At 47.1% G+C, this 20,555-nt stretch overlaps 2 protein-coding genes and 1 non-coding gene across 7 annotated transcripts; 1 reads left to right on the plus strand and 2 right to left on the minus strand.

Annotated features, from left to right (window-relative positions):
- Positions 1-1,903: 1,903 nt before the first annotated feature.
- LOC120676360 (RING-H2 finger protein ATL67-like) lies at positions 1,904-6,765 on the minus strand. Of its 5 annotated transcripts, XM_039957618.1 has the most exons (3): positions 2,937-6,765; positions 2,350-2,369; positions 1,904-2,239 (listed from the first exon to the last, which is right to left on the minus strand). In XM_039957618.1, the coding sequence occupies exon 1, from the start codon at positions 6,647-6,649 to the stop codon at positions 6,086-6,088; it is 564 nt and encodes a 187-aa protein (XP_039813552.1). In that variant the 5' UTR covers positions 6,650-6,765; the 3' UTR covers positions 1,904-2,239; positions 2,350-2,369; positions 2,937-6,085. The 5 variants fall into 5 exon arrangements, with proteins under 5 accessions (XP_039813552.1, XP_039813553.1, XP_039813551.1 ...); XM_039957619.1 differs by lacking the exon at positions 2,350-2,369 and having other exon boundaries at positions 1,904-2,349; XM_039957617.1 differs by having other exon boundaries at positions 1,904-2,369.
- A 1,892-nt stretch (positions 6,766-8,657) lies between these two features.
- Positions 8,658-8,729, minus strand: TRNAD-GUC. The gene has a single exon. It is a non-coding gene; the product is annotated as a tRNA-Asp (tRNA).
- A 3,080-nt stretch (positions 8,730-11,809) lies between these two features.
- LOC120673416 (reticulon-like protein B1) lies at positions 11,810-13,824 on the plus strand. Its single transcript, XM_039954243.1, has 5 exons — positions 11,810-12,207; positions 12,601-12,781; positions 12,916-13,057; positions 13,143-13,212; positions 13,301-13,824. The coding sequence occupies exons 1-5, from the start codon at positions 11,991-11,993 to the stop codon at positions 13,465-13,467; spliced, it is 777 nt and encodes a 258-aa protein (XP_039810177.1). The 5' UTR covers positions 11,810-11,990; the 3' UTR covers positions 13,468-13,824.
- Positions 13,825-20,555: the final 6,731 nt, after the last annotated feature.

Consider the following 20,555-nt stretch of genomic DNA (forward strand, 5'->3'; position numbering starts at 1 on the left):
GGAGAAGATGATTATTGATATCATCCTAGTTATTTTTCGTCATCTTTCTTTCCTTTTACAATTTCGTTTCTTCTCTATCTGTTCCCAATTCTCACGAGTCACGCCTCCTAGCAGACTGCTTGGCTCGATGCCTAGGGTTTCTTGGCCCGGTGGCGATTCCGGCGGTCGACGCCGGTGAGGCGACGCGTGCCGCACCCTGACGCAGTGGCGGAGCTACCACTAGGGCGAGCCAGGGCGGCCGCCCTAGGTCCCTTTAAGTGAGGTTCAGAGTATATTTGTTAACAGTAGAGGTAGCGGGAATGAGAAGAATGATAAATTTGAAAAATATAGAAAGAACATAAGAGAACAGGGAATTGGCTTCCGCAGAACAAGTTACTTGAGAAAGGAGAAAGGAATAAGAGCTCATACAAGTTGTCCGCAGAACAAGCTGACGTGCTGATGCCTCTGTGGCGGCGGATCGGCACCCGCCCGTCGCTCGCCGCCGCGGCTCGTGGCTCGCCCTACGTCCATCCCATGGGACGAGGAATGGTAGGCGGCTTTCCCAGAGGGCCACCCTCGCCGGCGGCCGGCGGGTACTTATCCGTCCACCGGATCGAGGCCCCCCGCTGCTCGACTCCGAGGAAGATGGCGTCAACCAAGCGTGTGCTTGGCTCTACTGGTCGTCGCCCCAGAAGAACCGGCCGCAGATTCCAACTCCATTCATATACTCATAACTCATGTATACCATAAAATCTAGTATGCACGCAATCACCTATTCATCTATGATTTGTTGTATTTGCCCGTGTTCTGAAATTTGATCTGAAGCATACCTCTACCTTGTCATCTATAATTCTTTCTAGACCATTTGATTTCACCGAATTTAGGATAGTATTTCAGACTTCGTTGAATGCTTGTTAGTGCTGAGTTTTGATTACTTGCAAAGGCTATTGTTCAGATCTTTTATTGGCCCAAACGCCACAGCTTGTTTGCTGACAAACAACTCGCATCCACTTTTAGTCCAAGGTGAGCCCTTGTTTAGTTGCATCCAAAATTCCAAAACTTTACAAGATTCCGCATCACATCGAGTCCGCATCACGTCGAATCTTTGAACGTATGTATAAAGTATTAAATGTAGCTAAACAAAATAACTAATTACACAGTTTATTTGTAATTTGCGAGACGAATCTTTTGAGCCTAGTTAACTCATGATCGGATAATAATTATCAAATAAAAACGAAAGTGCTACGGTACCAAAATTCCAAAAGTTTTTGCAACTAAACAAGGGCTAAAGAAGCTAAGTGACGAAAGTCACTCAAGTAGTGAGTTTGAGAGTGACCGCATCCACTTTTAGTCCAAGGTTCTGAACTTCTACAGAGGGTGTATCCAAAGGAATGTCTGCAAATTAAGTGAGCTTCCATCTGATTGTTTGAACCAAAATAACTGCACATCCTGGGAGAATGGCTAGTTGGCTAGCCTCTGAACATTTTGTGATTTATTATCAGTATTCAGTATTAATGGTCTCCACCAAAGAGCAGGCTCTGAAGATATGATTCCAATATGAGATAAAGGAAAGTGTGTTCACTGGATATAATTTGCTCCAATGCTTCAATGACTAATTACAATCTCACTACAATAGTACGTACAATTAACTTTAGGTGCTGATCCTCCCCATCCCATGTGCACTATATCTCTGAAGAGATCTACATATTTCATAACCTTGCAGGACTCAGGACCGTGTGTAAGAACTGTCGGTTGTTTGGAATCCTATATGATCGATGCCTAGAAATCTCTTGTGACTGCACAACAATTCAGCTGCCGCATTTGCTTGCCGGTCCACATTCAGAATCGGTATAATTCAGCCTATGGGTTACAAAGTCTATCGTCAGCTCCTGCACTGAAATCATTCTGAAATGTAGCAGTAATATTTGCAGCATAGGACCGTCTGTCAGTTTACTGACTTTACATCAGGAGGAAACAACATTCAGAAAAACAAAGTAATGATAGAATTACAAGTTTCTAAGGGCATAGAAGCCTCGCTAGGAAATATTTGGGTGTGTCGTCTGCTCAGAATTATTTGGCACACTTATGACATGGTAAAACATCACGGTTTTCTTTAAAATTGATCAGATGTTACACTTTTAAAATGCAAGAAGCCTTGAGTCTTTATTATTCTACTGCTACTTATAATACTACTGCTACTGCCTAAATGGAGTGATCCCCTGCCTGCATCCCTGCTGATCTTGTCATCACCAACCAAGAACTGCACACATGAATCGCCAAGGGCCCTTACCTTAGTCATATGAAACACATGCTACCAGTGCAATAGAAAATTGCAGCTGCCATATATCCAATTGAAAATGAAGTTGATACCTGATGGAATGCAATCGAATCTGTGATGCCAGAATTGAAGTAGTGAGACATATACAAAAAGAGTAGAATTTCAGCAAAGTGGGCAATCCAGTTTCTATAGAATACAGCAGCGAATAAAATATAAGCAGCAGTCAGAAGGACATGCATTTTCATAGTTAAGTATTTTATTAGTGCACAAGCAGGGAGATTGAGATTTGTTCTTGTTCATGCATGATCCTGAAAGCATGTAGGCAACAAACTAGCGATGAAATATTCATGTTGTCTGTCAAGATTGAAAGGATCAAATGTTTCTTCGCAAAAAATACAAGTGCAACAATTTCAGGTGCATATATGAGTAGCAATATGACCAAGTGAGAATGGCTGGCTACCTCTTACAGAAATGATGAAGTGCAACAATACAGTAGAAAATGTTGATTTGACTTACCAAATACAAAAGAAACTAAAACTAAATCTGTGCACCATACATGTTCTTATCTGCAAATTAAAAATTGTGTCCTAAGGCCTGTTCATACTATTATCTGAACTAACTGGAATCACATACGTACTCAGGCTGAAGTACGTAAGGAATCAAAGATGCGGACTATTACCTGGGCCACGGCAAGTTTGCGCCGATGCACATGGTTGCCCGCGCGGTGACGTTCGTGCGTGGCCTGGGGTCACGGCCGGGGTGTCGCGCCTGCCGCCTGGTGGTCGGCAGTATGCGGCCCGGGGACGCGAGGGGCAGCGCAAGTCAGGGGGGGGGGGGGGGGGGGGGGGGCAGCACCGGCGCCGCACGAGGCAAGGGCCGACGGCGCCCAGCGGCTCCCGCGGTGACGCGCGAATTGAAGCAAGGGAAGGCGATGCCCGCAGTGGCGCCGGCGACGTCTGTCCAAGGGCGGGAACCCGATCCTCGCACCGGCGCCGACGAGGACCGCCGATGCAGGTGGGCACGGGGAGCAGGAGGCCGCCGGTTAGGGGGCGCCGACACAAATGGAGCACGCACGATAGGGCCGACAGCCTTGAAGGGAGGAGGCACGCGGTACCTGCGAGGACGGGCGACGGCCTAGAAGGCGAGCAGGCGAGCTCGCTCGGGAGTCGGGAGATGCACGAGGGCCGGGGCGGCGGCCTGGGAGGGGAGAGGGGACACGGAGAGAAGATTGGGACTAATTTATATTAAGCTACAAATGATAATCCTATCCTTTCCAATAAACGGTTAGATCTTTTCTATACTGTACATACTACTAAATGGTAGTACTGTGCACCGTAACCTCCTTACCGGTGTCCGTCCATGACCATGTGCGCATGCCCGTGCCCGTACCAGTGCCCGTGCCCGCCAGTCGCCAGCACCGTCCTCACTGCTGCTCCTGCTCACCTGCCCTCATGGTGCATGATGGATGAAGACGCGTATTCCGGAGGTAGACAGTTCTGTCATGAACTCATGCATGTCGTACACCGTACGCCTGTACGCTCGGTCGCCTGCATCCTCATACTGCTCGCCATTTCTCCGTCGTGATAATGTCAGCTTCCTGCTCTCCATCATCCACTATTCCTCGCTTTGCTCTTCGCTTTCGCTCCAATGACTGAGACTGCGACGGTCTTCAGCCAAGTCGCGCCAGCCACGGCGATTATCAGCTCGTTGCTGTGCAAGTGGCTGTTCACTCGGCAGGTCATTAGCAAGTGCTTCAGTCTGGACTTGCCACTGTTTTCAGTTTTCACCTTTTCTGGTCTGCTCCTGCAACCCTGCTTATCGAGTTATAATGGTAGCACACAATTTCTTAACATTTAAAGTCATATAAGATCAACTTATTTTCCAGTACAAGCACGGGAATCGCCAAATCTTTAGGCTCTAAAACATGCCGAAAACAATATTAATACTTCTTGTGCTCACAGTGGGAGATCGAAAGGGTATGCAAGGCATGAAAAGAAACAATACATGGATTGTAAATTCAGGAGTTTAGTCACAACAGATATTTGCAAATTCGAAAGCGAAGCCGCTAGTCTTGTTGCAAAACTAAACCAAAAGCAGACAATCAGTCAACAAGTGCATTAACCATACACCCGCAAGGATCAGAAGGAAAGTGCATCAGAGAATTCATTTCCAAATTATCATAAAAGTTGAACTCAGAACTTCCCAGGCATCAATTATCGACTGGTACCATCTTGCCCTAAAAAAAAGGCATCATGTTCAACAGAATTCCAATTTTTTGCTGCCAGGAGTAACTAAAGACAAATCCATTATAATGACATAAGACAAAAAGGGAGCAAGGGCCGCCTTGTTAAAAACTTTTGCAGGTCGGTAGACTAGGGAAATGTATTAAAATTACTGATAGTGCAAGTAATGAGTAATGCTTTGCTTGCCTTTGCAGTCCTAGTTTCTAGGCCCTTAGAGCAAGTATTATAAAAAAACTATAAGCAGGCTGAATGTTGAGGTGGAGGAAAAAGAAGAAGCAGAGGAGAAGCAGCTTGTAAGTTTGCAGCCGGCTTCGACACAAGAATTTTGTGAGATAGACAACTGAGCCATATGTTAATGATGAAGAACTAACTACTATAACATTGCTCTTACATTAAGATATCAGCCTTTTCAAATACCTCAGTGAAGTACTACTCTTATGTGGACCCAGTTAGAGTACACCCCAAGCCCACAAGCAACATCAAATGGTACCACGACCACGACACACTGACTTGCCAACAGATGTACAATATGCGACAGGGAAATTGTGCGGCGAAATTGAATGTGTACCCAAAAAGATTATTTTCAGTCATTATGGCACGGGAAGAAAAATCAAACACAGTTCTAGTACTCCATAGGTAAATATCTACAACAATATGAGTGTGGTTTTGATATATATGGTGTGCTTGAAGAACCATGTATGTCATTGCGAACAAAATGAGTGGAATTCTCAAATAGGAGCAAAACAGTAGGTTGGATCCAATTTTCTGCATAAGTATATTAACCTTGAATTAGCCCCCTCCAAGATCCAGTACCATGTATGTTTAGCAACTACTCCGTATGTTGACTGTGATGATTACCCAGAGGTGCACAGAGCCAGAGTAAGTAACCCTGACATTAGTGCTAAAATTACAACCGTAAAATTAGCATATCTTAAAGTAAATCGGTCAATCTAAACAAATACTCCGCATGTCCCCATGCCAACGAAGATAAAAGACAAATTAATATTCGTTTAACTCATGGGCATTGATGGTCCTGCTCACCAACCATCCGGAGGTAAAAGTCTCCTGGACCCAGGAAATTCCTATACTGACAAAGGTTCATACAAGATCTGTCGCTTAGCTTGGGTACTTAACATACAAAAATCCAATACGAAATGCAAGTGTGATGGGATCAGGTAAATGCAAAGGTTCTTCCGAGTCCCCAATGCAGCAAGGGATGAAGAAAACAACTACTCCGTAATAGTTATGCGTTCCATTCGGTGGCACAAGTAGCCATCATACACCAATTCTCTACATTCCATCTGCCCATAGTTTCAGAGTAACACAAAGTACAAATTACCAGAAGGTTACCCACAGAAACCAGCAATCTGTATTGTTATTTACACTATCCCCTGCTCCAATAATGTACTTCTACATTACAAAATCTAATCATGATCATTGTGACTTCAAACAATTCTCTAGATATCCTAAAACAACCCCGCAGTAAAGCAACCCACAACTCCACATCCTCGAACGTAAAAAGATGAAGAAAAAAAGTAGAGGAATGCAGTGACAAGCACCGTGTACGCCGATTTGGCAATGTCCATCACCTGCGCCTCCGGTCAGCGGCGTAGTGCGAGAGCGGGACGAGCTCCGAGAGCGGGGTCGCGAGCGGCGTGGCGGTGGGCGTCGGGATGGGCGAGGACCTGCAGACGGGGCACGAGCCGCTCCGCCGCAGCCAGGAGTCGAGGCAGGCGACGTGGAACCCGTGCCTGCACTCGGGCATCACGCGCAGCATCTCGCCGTCCCTGTACTCGCTGAGGCAGATGGAGCACATGGCGTCGGCCTCGGCGGCCCGGCTGGAGAACGGGACCTTGGGGTAGGACGCGATGGCGGCCTGGTCAAGCCCGACGGGGGAGCAGGACGCGGCGGCGGCGGCGTCGGGGGACTCGGAGCCCTCCGCGACGAAGAGCACGCGCGGGACGGTGATGGAGAGGTGGCCGGAGCTGGAGGCCGTGGTGGCGGCCTCCCCGGCCCAGTAGTCCCCGCCGCCGCGGCGGAAGCACAGGTAGGAGGCGAGCAGGAGCGAGGCGAGCAGGACGAGGAAGCCGAGCGCGATGGCGATGGAGTAGCCGAGGCCAAGGTTGGGCAGCGAGGAAAGGAGGGACATTGCGGTTGTGCCGGCAGTGGCGGCGGCGGCGGCGGCGGCGAGTCCCTCGTGGCGATGGAGCGGCGGAATGGCATTGGCGTAGCGGGCGCACGGCAGGGCACACGGTGGTGGTGGTGGAATCGCTGCCGCGTGGGGGGTGGGGCATGGAATACAAAACCGTTCGATAATTGCGATTATCGGTGAAATTTATCGTTATCGGTGTTGACTGATATCGGTTTTCAATTGATTTTTTGATGGATTTCGATCCAAATTTCAAAAATTCAAAGAAATTTATAACTAGTGTGGAAAAAATTCTATAAAAAACTAGAGCCTCTCTATAGTCTAGAATGATGTCACATATTAAAAACAACCACCGTTTGCTTAGACAAAAAAATGTTTCCAATACTAAAGCCTGATAATTGATGCAAATCCATCGATAATCAATGCAAATCAGTTGATATTCAACAATTTTGGTTGATTTTCTATTTCCTTTCACCAACTTGACCAAATATGCATGGGGTATTTACTATATTGTTGTATATTATGCTACAAATGGATGGTTATACTGATAATTTGCAATGTAGATTAGTGTTAAATATTAGTGGTGGGAAGAAAGACTTCAATGTTGACTTGTTGTTAAATCAGTTAGGATACAATAGGCTTCAATGTTGACTATAATATGTATGCTTATACTAAAAAAACTATGTCTAACTGGTTTACATAATTATTATAAAAAAGTGTCATTTATGAAAAATGGATGTTTTAAGTGACTTTCTGTATGAATTATGGATGTGGTCATATGAGTCTGTTACCAATTTGCATAAAACTTGTGTCAATTTATGCTAATATGGACAATGTGGTTTGTATGGACTATGTACTTTTTTGTATTTATGTGCAATTTCATTTGGTGTATGCCTATTTGTGTGGTTTGCATAATTATACATAACATGGATATATGTAATATGTATCTATAGTTTATTCAATTTATGTCCAAAATATATGTACATGTTTATTTCTAATGCAATTTTATCGTAAGCTACGTATGTATGTATAATTTATCTTATAAAATACCATACTTAACAAACCAAATAAAAATACTATAAAAATTTCTATTTTCTATCTGCTAAATACATTTCTCAGCCGAATTTTCGATAAATCGACCGATTTGCATCGATTATCAATGATAAGTCATTGATTATCGATATTTGAATTTGACCTTCCTTATCAGTCGATTTTAGCGATATTTTATCGATTTTCAATCGATTATCGATACCGGAGGGCACTGATAAACCATGTATCAGTGATAACGTAAACCCTGGGGTGGGGGCGTAGGGGAGTAAATGAGGGAAGGTGGCGTGGTGAAGTGGCGAGATTTTTTTTTTTTTTGAAAGACCAAGTGGCGAGATTTTTCCCTCCCTCTCTTCTCCCGCCTGCCTTGTCGCGGGGTTCAGATCTGGCGGGGGAGGGCGCGCGGCTCGAGCGGCTGCATTTATTGCCGGGGGAGAGGGACGGCGGGGAGTAATTGTGGGGATGGCCTGACGGGGATGCTCGCTCCCCCGCGGCTCCGGCTCGGCACTTGTGCGAGGGAAACTTCTGTTGGGATCACCCGTTTGACCTTTTGGGCAGCTGAGCTGAGAGGCGAACGGCGGCGGTGTCAATTCTGGGAGGATATCCTGTCGTGGACTCATGGTGTCGTCCGATCGACTCTCGTGGCTGAGGTTTCCATGACTACCCCAAACGCGGGAAATTTTCTTTTCGAGCTTCAAGAGCGAAGAGTACTCCCGTCGCGGCACCGTACGGCATGATTGCTGTTGGTTTGAACCTTGGGCAAACGAAGATTTGAAAGCCACGGCAAAAGTTTTCTCCCATGCGAGTTGCTATCGCGTCGGTACAGCGCAAAACCGCGATGGTTCACCACATGTCATGCTTAGGTATTGAAGACGTCAAGCTTCGGAGGGAGAAAAAAAAAGAACGGACGGACGCTGTGTATCGCAGGGAGAAAAAAACGGACGCCTAACACCAAAAAAATCGCCGTTGCCGGGGATCGAACCCGGGTCACCCGCGTGACAGGCGGGAATACTCACCACTATACTACAACGACTTCGTTGCAGATTTGTATCATTGCTAAATCATCTTCCTTTGAGTAGAGGACATCAACATCGCCACCACCGAAACGCCCGTTGGGCATCCGCACATCCCAGTAGCATATTCCCGGCCTCCGCCTTCCGCTGAACCTTTTTTTACTGGGGCCGTGTTTAGTTTCAAAAATCAAATTTTTTTTAAAAAAAAATCGACACCTGCATGGAGACTTAAATCTAGACGAAATAAAAAACACATTGCACAGTTTGTCTGTAAATCGCGAGACGAATCTAATTAGGCCGTAATTAGACGCTAAATTGCTACAATAATACTACAGTAAACAATCTCTAATAATGGATTAATTATGCTCATTAGATTCGTCTCGCGATTTACAAACGAATTCTGTAATTTATTTTATAATTAGTCTACATTTAGTACTTTAAATATAAAAAGATGACATTTCAAAAACTTTACGGACGGCAACTAAACACGACCTGGATCGTCATCCTGTTCCGCCCTCACCAGCTTGCGCTCTCGCTTTGCTCTTATCGACCCCGGCAGCTAATCCTCCCCGCTCCAGGCCTCCAGCTGCGCATCTGCGCTCCGGCCCATGGCGACTGGCGTTACCACCACCTCGGTGTCATCACGAACTAAGCTCAAGGAGGCAAATCTTCACCGCTGCCCGTGAGGATGTGTGGCTGCGACTCTGTGAGTAGTATCTTGTTGTTCTCAGTTATCACCCGGTCCAACTCGTTCTTTTCTTGGGTTTCGACGAAGCCACGTTTTGCTTCGCCGAATTATTGGTTAGTGGTTGCTTTAGTTTGAGATGTTTCAGAGTTTCAGAGTTCGAGCGCTAGACCGTTCAGATCAACAAACAACCTTCATACCGTGTCGCGAAGCAGCAGTGTAGTGATAGTTTTAACAGACGGAATACATTTCAGTTTTTTTTAGGGAAAACAGTTTTGGTTGTGCTCGATGGCTCGCAAGTTAATTGAGCTGATCGAGCATCGGGATTTACTTGACAGTCTGAAACCTGAACTTTTCAGGTATCCAAGGAGGCCAGGACTTCAGGTATCCAAGTGGTAACATTTTGTCCGTTCTGGACTTCGGCCCACTTGGATATTTGGGCTCCAAAGATACCACGAGCTAGTTTAGGCCCACATTTGCAGCAAACGAGTTTCTACTTTCTAGTCAAGGACAGATACGTTCTATTGGTATTAATTCTAAGCACAACTGCAAAAGGTGGCAATGTGAATTTTCCGACTTTAAAGTGTCCTCGTTAGGTTCTGAATTTTAAAGAACACAAGCTCAACGGTTACGGATGGCATTATAAACAAAAATACTTTACATGGTTCAAATGAACTTTTTCCTATCTCCTCTCCCATAGATTTGCGTCATGAACTAGAGTACTAACTTTGCTTAAATTATGTGCTACTTTTTTTTTCTAAATTATATGTCATTTTGGTAAATCTGGATTCATAATTTTTGCTATATATCTAGATATAGTATTTCTCTAGATGTATAGTACAAAATTATATACCTAAATTTGCTAAATGACATATTTAATTTAAAACGGAGGGAGTATCTCATAAGGAATTGTAGCTGTAATTATGGCACGGAAAAATGTTATAACCTTTATTTTGGTAAGGTTGTGTTTGGATATGCAGTTACGTTTGTGCTCTTTCTTTTGCATCTTGTAGATTGGGCAGCGGGAAGAGAGAGGGAGAGGGGGTTTTTTATAAAAGATAAAAAAACATGGTGGTGGGTGGGACGAAAATTTTAGGACAAAATATATCTTTTTCTAATAATTAACAATTTGCTACAAATGATCAACACATAACGTCTACAAGCTGGCAATTTTTGACACCACAAAGATCAATCGATGCCATGCATCATATTATTAACATTTTTTTTGCATACGTCGATCTGAGATCCACCTATTATCATAATTATTATAATATTTGAATTCACAAGCAGTAGTGAATCTAGGATGAAATTTTAGGAGGAGCTCATTTTCCTTATCTTTCTGCTCCCTCCTTTCCTTCTTCATCACCACTCTTCATTCATGATTGAAATTTGTTGGAAAGCTTTTATGGGCTCCATGAGCTCCATGGGAGATGGGGGGCTGGAGCCCCCTGCACCCGCTGATCCGCCCCTATTCACCAGACCCTTTGTACTTCGGGCATATATTTGCTATATAATTTTTTTCCTAACTTAAATTTCTCTGACCTTTCGAATTTATTTAAAAATACATTAATATAACAAACAAACACATTGTCAATAAATACTTCACAGTGGAATTAGATCATTTTTACTGTAACCCCTTACATATTGGAGGGTGTGGAAAAGACCGTGACCATTGAAGAATTGGACTTGCACATAAATTACCACACAGGAGTATTTTGAGCCTAATTATGCCTCTCATTTTGGACACATGTATGAAGTAATAAATATAGTTAAACAACAAAATTAATTACACAGTTTGGATGTACACGGCGAGATAAATCTTTTGAGTCTAATTAGTGTATGATTAGCCATAAGTACTACAGTAACCCAGTCAAAGGTCTCAATATTTGTCTCGCGTTTTTTCCAGGTGAGTTCTGAAATTAGTTTTTTAATTAGTGTCTGAAAAATTCTCCCGACGTCTTCAAATCGTTGATTTGGCAACCAACAAATTTTGGTTCGAGAACTCAGCGGCGCCTTAAAAATGCGTCACGCAGAAGACCCGCCTAGAAGCATGACAGGTGCCTTGGTCATGTCGAAAGTCGAATTCAAACCGCGTGACCGCTTTCCAGAACCTTCTTCCCGACCATCATATTTTCCCAGGTCCCACCTACAGCCCACCAGCCGCTCTACGCCGACGGATGCCGGCCATGGTACCATCGTGCCACGTGTCGAACGTCCCTGACGCTTTCCTCGCGATCTCCACCGTCCTCAGACTTGCTCGTTGAGTCGTTGGCCCCCTGTGACGTGCCCGCGGCTACCATTTCTACACCCTCAGCCACTGCTTCTGGGCCCGAATCTGTACCGGGAGCCTTGATTCGCCGTTAAGCGAAGGGGGTAGGCGCGCGGACAAAACGAGCCAGTATTCAAACGGCATTGGCTCGTATCCGGATATAAGGAGACCCGGCCTTGCTACGTGCACACACGGCGTCCTTTGTGTGAGCACACCGCGCAGCCAAGAAAAAGGGGGAAGAAGAACCAGCCAACTAGCATCCTTGCTTTTGGGTTTCTCATCCGAGCAGCGGCGGCGTCGGCGGAGAAGAGAGAAGAGCGGGGCGGCATGGCTGAGCACAAGGAGGAGCCGGTGCTGGAGTCGGTGATGGATAAGATCTCCGACAAGTTCCACGGCGGGGACTCCTCGTCATCGTCCGACTCGGACGACGAGAAGAAGAAGAAGGGGTCCTCGTCGGCGTCGTCGGCGGAGGCCATGAAGGCCAAGATCTACCGCCTCTTCGGCCGCGAGAGACCCGTCCACTCCGTCCTCGGCGGCGGCAAGCGTAAGTCCCGCGATTCGTAGTCCCGAATCGCTCCTGGTCTGGCCTAGATCCAACTCGATCTGGTTACATTCGTGCTCGCTTGTGCTTCCTGGACTGTTACTTTTGCTGCCGCATAGTTCGTTATAAGCTGCTTTAAGATTTTAAACTGAAAAGAGTACTAGTTGTTAAGCACCCGAGGGTTTAGTGTTTGTTCCTGCGCTGTAGCGTTAAGATTACGCTAATTGATGTGATTATTTGCAGCGGTTAAGCGTCGGCGCAGCTTGTCCTTACCCTTAAACCCTTAGATGCTCTGTTCGATCTGGATTTGGAAACGGATCTGGAATGTTTAGCCGTCCACTTGTTTGTTGGTGTGCTTGGACTGATGCGATTATTTATATACAAATGCGGTTGCAGCTGCTGATCTTGTCCTATGGAGGAACAAGAAGATCTCCGGCGGTGTCCTTGCTGGTGCCACCACCATCTGGCTCCTGTTCGAGGTCATGGAGTACCATCTCCTCACCTTGGTGTGCCACTGCCTCATCCTCTCACTGGCCATCCTTTTCCTGTGGTCCAATGCCTCCACTTTCATCAACAAGTGAGTTTCTGTGATTTCCTAATGTTCAAATGAAAGCTGAAACTCATTGAACTCATTCTGGACCTGGAGCTGTTAATTCTCATGCCTGGAGCTAATTTTCACATGACTTAATTTGTGGTACTACTGGCTGTCAGGTCTCCACCAAACATTCCTGAGGTGAAAATCCCAGAAGATGCGGCAGTTAACGTTGCTCACACACTGAGATATGAGATCAACAGGGGCTTCGCTACCTTGAGGGAGATTGGACATGGCCGTGATCTTAAGAAATTCCTGATTGTATGTTTGTTGTTTCCTTGGACTATTGTTACCAGTGTCTTGGTATTGTGCTGATACCCTGCGCTTGTTCTTCTGTTTATCACAGGTTATAGCAGGTCTCTGGCTTCTTTCAGTTCTTGGGAGCTGCTGCAATTTCCTGACATTATCTTATATTGGTAATGATTGTGTGTCCTATATTCCATAAATATCTCCTTTTATTGTTGATGCAAGTTATGAATGGAAATTATTCTGTCCCCTTTGCAGTCTTCATGGTGCTGTACACTGTCCCAGTACTGTATGAGAAGTATGAGGACAAGGTTGATGCTTTTGGTGAGAAGGCTATGATTGAACTTAGGAAGTACTATGCCATCTTCGATGAGAAGTGCCTATCGAAGATTCCTAAGGGTCCTCTGAAAGATAAGAAGCACTAGATTTGCAGTAAGGTTCTTGCTATGAATATGATAAATGACTACCTATCACCTTCGGTTTTGGAAGGATGGCTGTTGGTCCAAGTCACTAGTTGATAGTATATATCTGTATGGGCAATTCTATTGTGACTGATTGTTGTGATCTGCTGTGATATTTTGAAGTCATGTGGGCTGAAAAGTTGTTGATCTTGCTTTTGGTTTCAACTTTCAGCATAGTTGCTCTATCTAGAAGCTTGGAATATATCATGGTATCAATGTCATGGGAATCTTGTGGTACAATTTTTCATTGACTAGTGCCTTTTGCTTGTGTAGGCTAGTAAGGTATGAATATTTCTATGGGTACACTATGATAGTATTTAATATTTATGTCATTGTAGTCCATTGTCATGACTCATGAGTATGCATCCAATATGACAATATGCATCATTGCATATAGAGTCATTTGAGATTGAAGGTCCCAGCAGAGGCTTGATCTGAAATGATGAGAGCTCTCTAACATTGTAACCTTCACAAATAAATTTAGCCATGTTGTACGATGCTTGACTTTTGCTTGATATTTCACAGCATCTCAAACCATGGCTACAGAGGACTGAGTGATATTTTACGATGTTCGGCTGTCCAAAGTTTCTTTGTTTCTAATCATGGCTGCAATATAAATCTTTTTTTGAGAAAAAAAAGTAGCAGCAATACCTGTAGTTATGTTTATGTTTGGTCTTTTTGCAGCAGTTTTTGCAATTTGTTGTTGTTTGCTTTGCTTGTGCAGCAGGGGGCTTGAGTTGAAATGATCCATCTTGTTATATGTGCGCCTTTTAGATGATTCAGTATCTATCGGAATTTGGTTTGGTACTCGTACCATTTCCAGTATAGTCCCATGACTTTCCATTTCTCTAATGAGATTTCGTGCCTGGTTGGCCTAGGAGCTGCATATGTTGATAACTGGCGGTGTATGGTACTTGGCTGCTGGCGTTTTGTGTTTTAGCAAAGTCATTTTGTGTGGGCGTATGTGTATCGTAACATGTACTTGTATATGCTAAAGTATATTGGTTGCCTCGTTCCAGTTCAGAATACTTGCGGCGAAATTTCCCGTCTAACGCACTCATTTAAGGCCAAGCATTTGGTGTGTATGGCACCAGTTTTAACGTGAAATATGGATTGAGCTGAAAGATAGTTTTAATGTGAAATATGGATTGAGCTGAAAGACTTGTCATGGCGTGCGAATAGCATTTCGCTCTGGCACGTCTGCCTTAATTTGTCAGATTGATGTTAAAAACTTGATTTGCGGGGGGTAAGACCGCTCCCATGGTATTGTTTGAGAGGTAGAATGACTTTCTTACAGTAGGCCAAGAAAACCTCCGAACTTCTGCTCCAACCGTACATGGGGTCCGTCGCTTTGTGAGTTTAGGCTGGGCTCCACAGTGCTTTGGACATGAGGCAGGCGAGGGGTTTTTTAACCGGAGACGAAAATTCGCTCCTTCCGGGATCGAACCCACGACCTCCGGAGTGCCGTCGGACTGCCGGAACCAATTGGCCCGACATGCTTGTATCATACAATTCCTATGGGTCATACATGGGTCATCCAGGATTGAAGCCTGTCGTGGGGTTGCTGTGAGGGGTATAGGCAAATTAATTTTGGTAAAGAATGTTTTAATTGTTTAGGATCCGTATATTATAGTATAACTTGTGATGCTAAAGTATATTGGTTGCCTCGTTCAGGTTCAGGATACTTGCGGCGAAATTTTCCGTTTAACACGCGCATCTAGGGCCAAGCATTTGGTGTGTATGGCATTAGTTTTAACGTGAAATATGGATTGAGCTGAAAGATTTATCATGTCGTACGAATAGCATTTCGCTCTCGCACGTCTGCCTTACTTTCGCAGCGCTGGCAAAGTTCCAGCCTTCCAGGACTGCTAGAATAGGTTTATTGAAGAGGTCAAGAGGAGAAAGGTCTAGAGCTCAACAACTCCTGCAAACGTTTCGATGCTTGTGAGCTACAGCCAGCCTACAGGGATCTCTTGCAGTGAAGAATAGCGTCCCTGATGGCATTTTCTTGGCTTGAATCACGCAGCTTGACATTGTCGTCGCCGCACTCGGCACGATGAGAAGCATCCATCTCCTTACTCCAGATGCATCTCACTATCTTCCGACACAAGGGCGCCAAGAACCTGAACGACATCCACCTGCGCCGCTTCCCGCATCTCCGGAAAGACGGCAGCCTGAGCATGCTCGCCCTGAGCACGGCGGCCCTCGCGGGGGTCACCGCGCCGCGGAGTCCACCGCGAGGCGAAGAGTTCTGCGACGCCGGCCGGGGTAGACGGTGCCGCCTGCTGGTCGCGGCCGCGGAGGCTACCATCCTCTGCGACGAGTCGAGCGACAGCGACCGCACCAGCACCGGCCCCCAGCTGCCGGAATCGCCGCCTTCCTGGCCGTGACGGCTCGCGAGCTGCAGCGGGAGGAGCAGGCCGTCGAGGAACATCTGGTCCGCGTCGGCCGTCTGCTGGGGAGGCGATAGCCGAAAGTCGAAGCTGCACTGCGACGCCGACGCAGGGTCCGTTCCGATGAATCTGGCGACGACGTTGGCGTCGTCGAGGCGCTCCTCGGGCTGCCGCTCTGGTTTGCTGGTCGGCCAGCTGTAGGAGAAGCTGCCGACGTCGGGGAGGGGATGCGAGGCGGCGGGGTCCATTGTTGGCTAATTTGGTGCGGCTCTGCGCCCTGGCCATGCGTCGGAGAGGAGCTCTGCTCGAGTGCTGGCCTGCTGGGGATGTTAAAGAAAGGGTGGCATCACGCGACGCGACCAATTGGCGATGCATGCAAGCAACCCTGCTGACATTGCTCGGCCGGGTCGCTCTCGCGTGACGCGATCCACAGCCCCTGAGAATTTTCCTGGGTCCCCGTCCTCGGACCGGCGACGAAAGAGAACGTCGCGGCATCGAGCCCCCGTGCAAGACGCCACCGTCCGGATAGTTTGGCTCTTCCTGTGAGTGTGCACTCTACATGCGATCGTCGACTTGTTTAACACTGAGAATCCAGACACGTCGATGTTAGGCTGACGAGCGAAGCTGGGCGGTTAGAAGAAGCAAGATAAAGCGGCCGTTTGACCGACATTGACGGGCTACCTTCTGTGTGTGTTGACCGATGCTGAGGCTCAAATGGCCACTGTTTTATGCCTGGGAGGCGAGCGACTGGCTAGTGGAAAGCGAAGGCTCTCCCTTTCGGCGTGGAGCTATTTGCTTTCTTCCGGATGGCTTCTGCAAGCAGTTGCTCAGCTCCGGGTGGCTGTATATCCTCCTAGGTTGCGTGTGGCTCAGCTCGGCTCGGCATTGGCTTGGCCCGGCTCAGCCAACTTTTATTGCCAGATGAGTCAGTTTGTTTTTTTTTTAAACAAGATGAGTCAGACTTTTAGGTCTAGCTCGTTTGGCTTGCGAGCAAAATCAGCCCACCGATCGAAGAAAGGAACGGAATGTTTCTCAAACGTACCCAAGCCCACAGTGCTCGATGCCAAAAACGCAACAGCACCCAAAATCTCTCTACTCCCCCGCGCCCACGGCCATCAACAGCGCCGGCGGCCGGCGAGGAGGAGAAAGCCACTAACCGGCACCGGTAGGTACGTCTCGTCCCCCGCCGCCCCTCGCTCTCTCTTAGGCCTGGTTTGTTTCCGCTTTTTTGAACCCGTTTTTTTGAAAATCAAGATTCTCAGATAAACTAGATGTAACACCCCAAATTCAGACCGGTCCGACCGGTCTGAGCAACCGGTCAGACCGGTTGGACGTATTTCAACCCGTCCTTATCTTCCCCAGATATTTATTTTATTCCCACTCAACTCTCTTCTTCCCCGTTGAGCCAGAGCTCGAGCAGAGCAGGCCACCGCCACCCCTCCCTTCGATCTCCTCCCTCCGGTCGCCTTGCTTCGATCCTTTGCGCATAGAAGTTCCCCACCACCTCCTCCACCTTCCCCAACCTCCAGCCTAACCTCTCCTCGGCCGAATCGGCGAGAATCGAAGCTCCAAGCCTCCATGGACAGTAGCTCCGCCCCTCACCGTCGATCCGCCTCTCCGTTCGTCCTCCGCCCAAACAAGTCCCTAAAATGGGTTTCGTGGTGAGCTCATCATCCTCCCCGACCCCTTCCTTCGTGGATTCCGGTGCCGAGCCGCCCGGGACGCCGCCGGCCATGGCCCTGCGCCATGGCTCGACTAGGACCGGTCTGACCGGTTATAATAACCGGTCTGACCGGTGGAGCCCTTTAATTCATTTGATGAAAACTTGCAGATCACATAACAATTCAAGGAAAAATCTTAAAAATGAAAAACTAGTTTTGTTAGGTCGGTTGCATCTATATCTACATGGGAAAAATATTTATTCTTGTCAAGTGTCCTTTTTGACTGTTGTTAGAATTTAAATGGTGTTTAGGTTTATTTAAATTGTTTATGTCAATCTGTTAGTCCGAAAATTGTGGAATTTAGGCGGTAGTTCGATTTAGGAATGTGTAATCTGCTGTAAAAGTTACAAGTCTAGAAAACATCGTTTAGTATGGTAATCAATGTATCCGTGTTCTAGTATGTTTATTAGATAATAACTAGTTTATGTTTAAAAAAGATATTGGCGCATACAATTAACACATTTTATCGGTGTAGTGTCATGCTAGTTTTTGATTCATCATTAGAATGCACGGATACTCCAGAAAAATTTGTACCCGTACAATCTGGGCTAAAACCCGGAGTTTCCGGATGTGTGAGTTTGTAGCTTTTTAATTGTTAAGTTCATCATGAGTAGGCTTAAAAAATAGTCTTAGTAATAAGAACTAGCTTCTTATATGAAAAGTTAGTACTTAATTATGAATTGTACCTAAAATAATCTCTTAGAGTTGTCTAATTATTTTAGCTTCCTATGTATTACTTCTCTGAATTCACCCCGAGGTTGTTTGAGTAAAGAAAGAGTCTAGTAGCTGTAGCTTGCAATATATCTGTCGGTACCCTGTACCAGGGGTACCCACTTCTACTGCAACAAGGCAGGACTCGCATAGTCATCTGTGACTAACGCCATAAGGGGCGGAGCTGCCGGGCCCCACGGGTCAGGCTCCTACCTCAAGTCCATTGTGTGCAGGTTTGGCGTCCCAAACCGCATCATCGCGGACAACGGGACCCAATTCAAAAGCAGACTCTTCCAAGAGTACTGCGAGGACATCGGCATCCAGCTATGCTTTGTGTCCATGGCACACCCCCGCAGCAATGGACAGGTTGAGAGAGCGAATGCAGAGATACTCAGGGGACTCAAGACCCGCACCTACAACTGCTTGAAGAAGCATGGTGCCAAATGGGTTGACGAGCTTCCGTGCGTACTATGGGGGAATCGGACCACACCCAGCCGGGCCACCGGGGAGACTCCATTCTTCCTAGTCTACGGGGCTGAAGCATGCCTTCCCCCAGAAATTCACCTGGGCTCACCACGGGTCCAGGCTTTTGACGAATCCATGCAGGAGCAGCTGCGGCGTGACGACGTGGACTTTGTTGACGAACGAAGGTGGCGAGCAGCAATCCGAAATGCACGCTATAACCAGGCGCTCCGGCGCTATCATCATCGGTTCGTGCACAGTAGGGAGCTCCGGGCTGGCGACCTCGTCCTCAGACGGATCCTGAACCGAGCAGGTCTCCACAAACTTTCCCCCAGCTGGGAGGCGCCCTTCAAGGTTACAGAGGTATGCCGGCCCGGATGCGTTCGCCTCGCCACAGAAGATGGAGTGCCACTGCCCAACCCATGGAACATAGAACATCTGCGTAAGTTTTACACTTAGGCAGAGCGGCGAAATGAATTTTTCCTTTGTAATAAGATAGAATCAGTGTGCGGCCCAGAGCGGTTGGGGTCCGCCCCCGTAAACCCGACCTCTGGCATCCATCGCACCGTCGGCTAGCATTAACGCGCGGCCCAGAGCGGTAGAGGTCCGCGCTCGTAAACCCGGCCTCTGGCATCCATCGCGCGCGCCATGTATATCAGATTGAAAAGGAAAGATTTCCTCCCAGTTCTGTCTTTGTGTCAAAATTTTATTTCGCATTTCGATTCTCGAGATTTTACTTTTCTAACCCCCGCGCGGACTTAAGCTCTTATCACTACAACTAAGATCTGTATTGAGTTGCTGGACTGACGTACATGCCCTGAGTAGCGCTTTAGCCTGGTTCCGCACCCTAAACCTACACACTCCACCACTCTGTAATAAGCACTGAACTACCTGGACCTGTGCCTCCGGAGCTCCGGACCTCGCACTAGCCTGGGGGACGGTCCAGAATAGGTTCCGCGGGCCTGCAACTAAGCTATAACTTTGAAGTGGTACACAGGTTAAGCCTTGGCAGGTGGTACCTAGCCTCAAATCATTGAGCCTACCTACCAGGGGGTCCCGGCGTCCGCTTCAAAGGTTTCATGCAGATTAAGGTCCAGTCTCAGTGGTAGACAGACTCAAAACAACTGAGTCTGTCTCCCAGGGGGCCCAGAGGATTCGCTTTGACCCAGACATCGCGGATCGATTCTGCATGCGTCAAACAGCTAAGTTGCAGTATCATTGCTACCATATAAGCGAGATTGACTCCCCCTCTCTGTAGTTCTATTTGCTACGCAGGGAACAAGATGCTCGCTCGGCTTGCAATCTATGCTACACCTATGACCAAGGACGCTTACCCAACCTTATGAGGGGGTCCGAAGTGTCTTCTACGGCTCCGGTGGCCGATAGGTCCAACAACTGAACCTATCAGCCAGGGGGCCAGGGCGCAGGGGTGCTGCGTACCGTAAACCAGAACAATTGATGAACAGCTAAGTTGAAATTTTCTTCTATCAAGTTTCAAACAAGTACAATATTTTGTTACGTAACTCAAAAAGCAAAGCAAAAGTACACAATCCAACTCAGGGATCGGCAGGCTCCCGCTTGAAGTAGGCGGTGACGAAGTCGACGACCTCCCGCACGCTGTCCCGAGCGGCGGCCTCCATCTCCGCCACAGGACCATCGAGCACCGGGGCTAGCGAGATGGCCGGGTCGTGGCTCCGGAGGCACGTCAGAATGTGCTCCGCCACCATCCGGATTAGCTCGTGGCCCTCGACCTCAAGCTGGCCAG

Source organism: Panicum virgatum, chromosome 5N (genome assembly GCF_016808335.1).
Source record: "Panicum virgatum strain AP13 chromosome 5N, P.virgatum_v5, whole genome shotgun sequence".
Classification (NCBI taxonomy): domain Eukaryota; kingdom Viridiplantae; phylum Streptophyta; class Magnoliopsida; order Poales; family Poaceae; genus Panicum; species Panicum virgatum.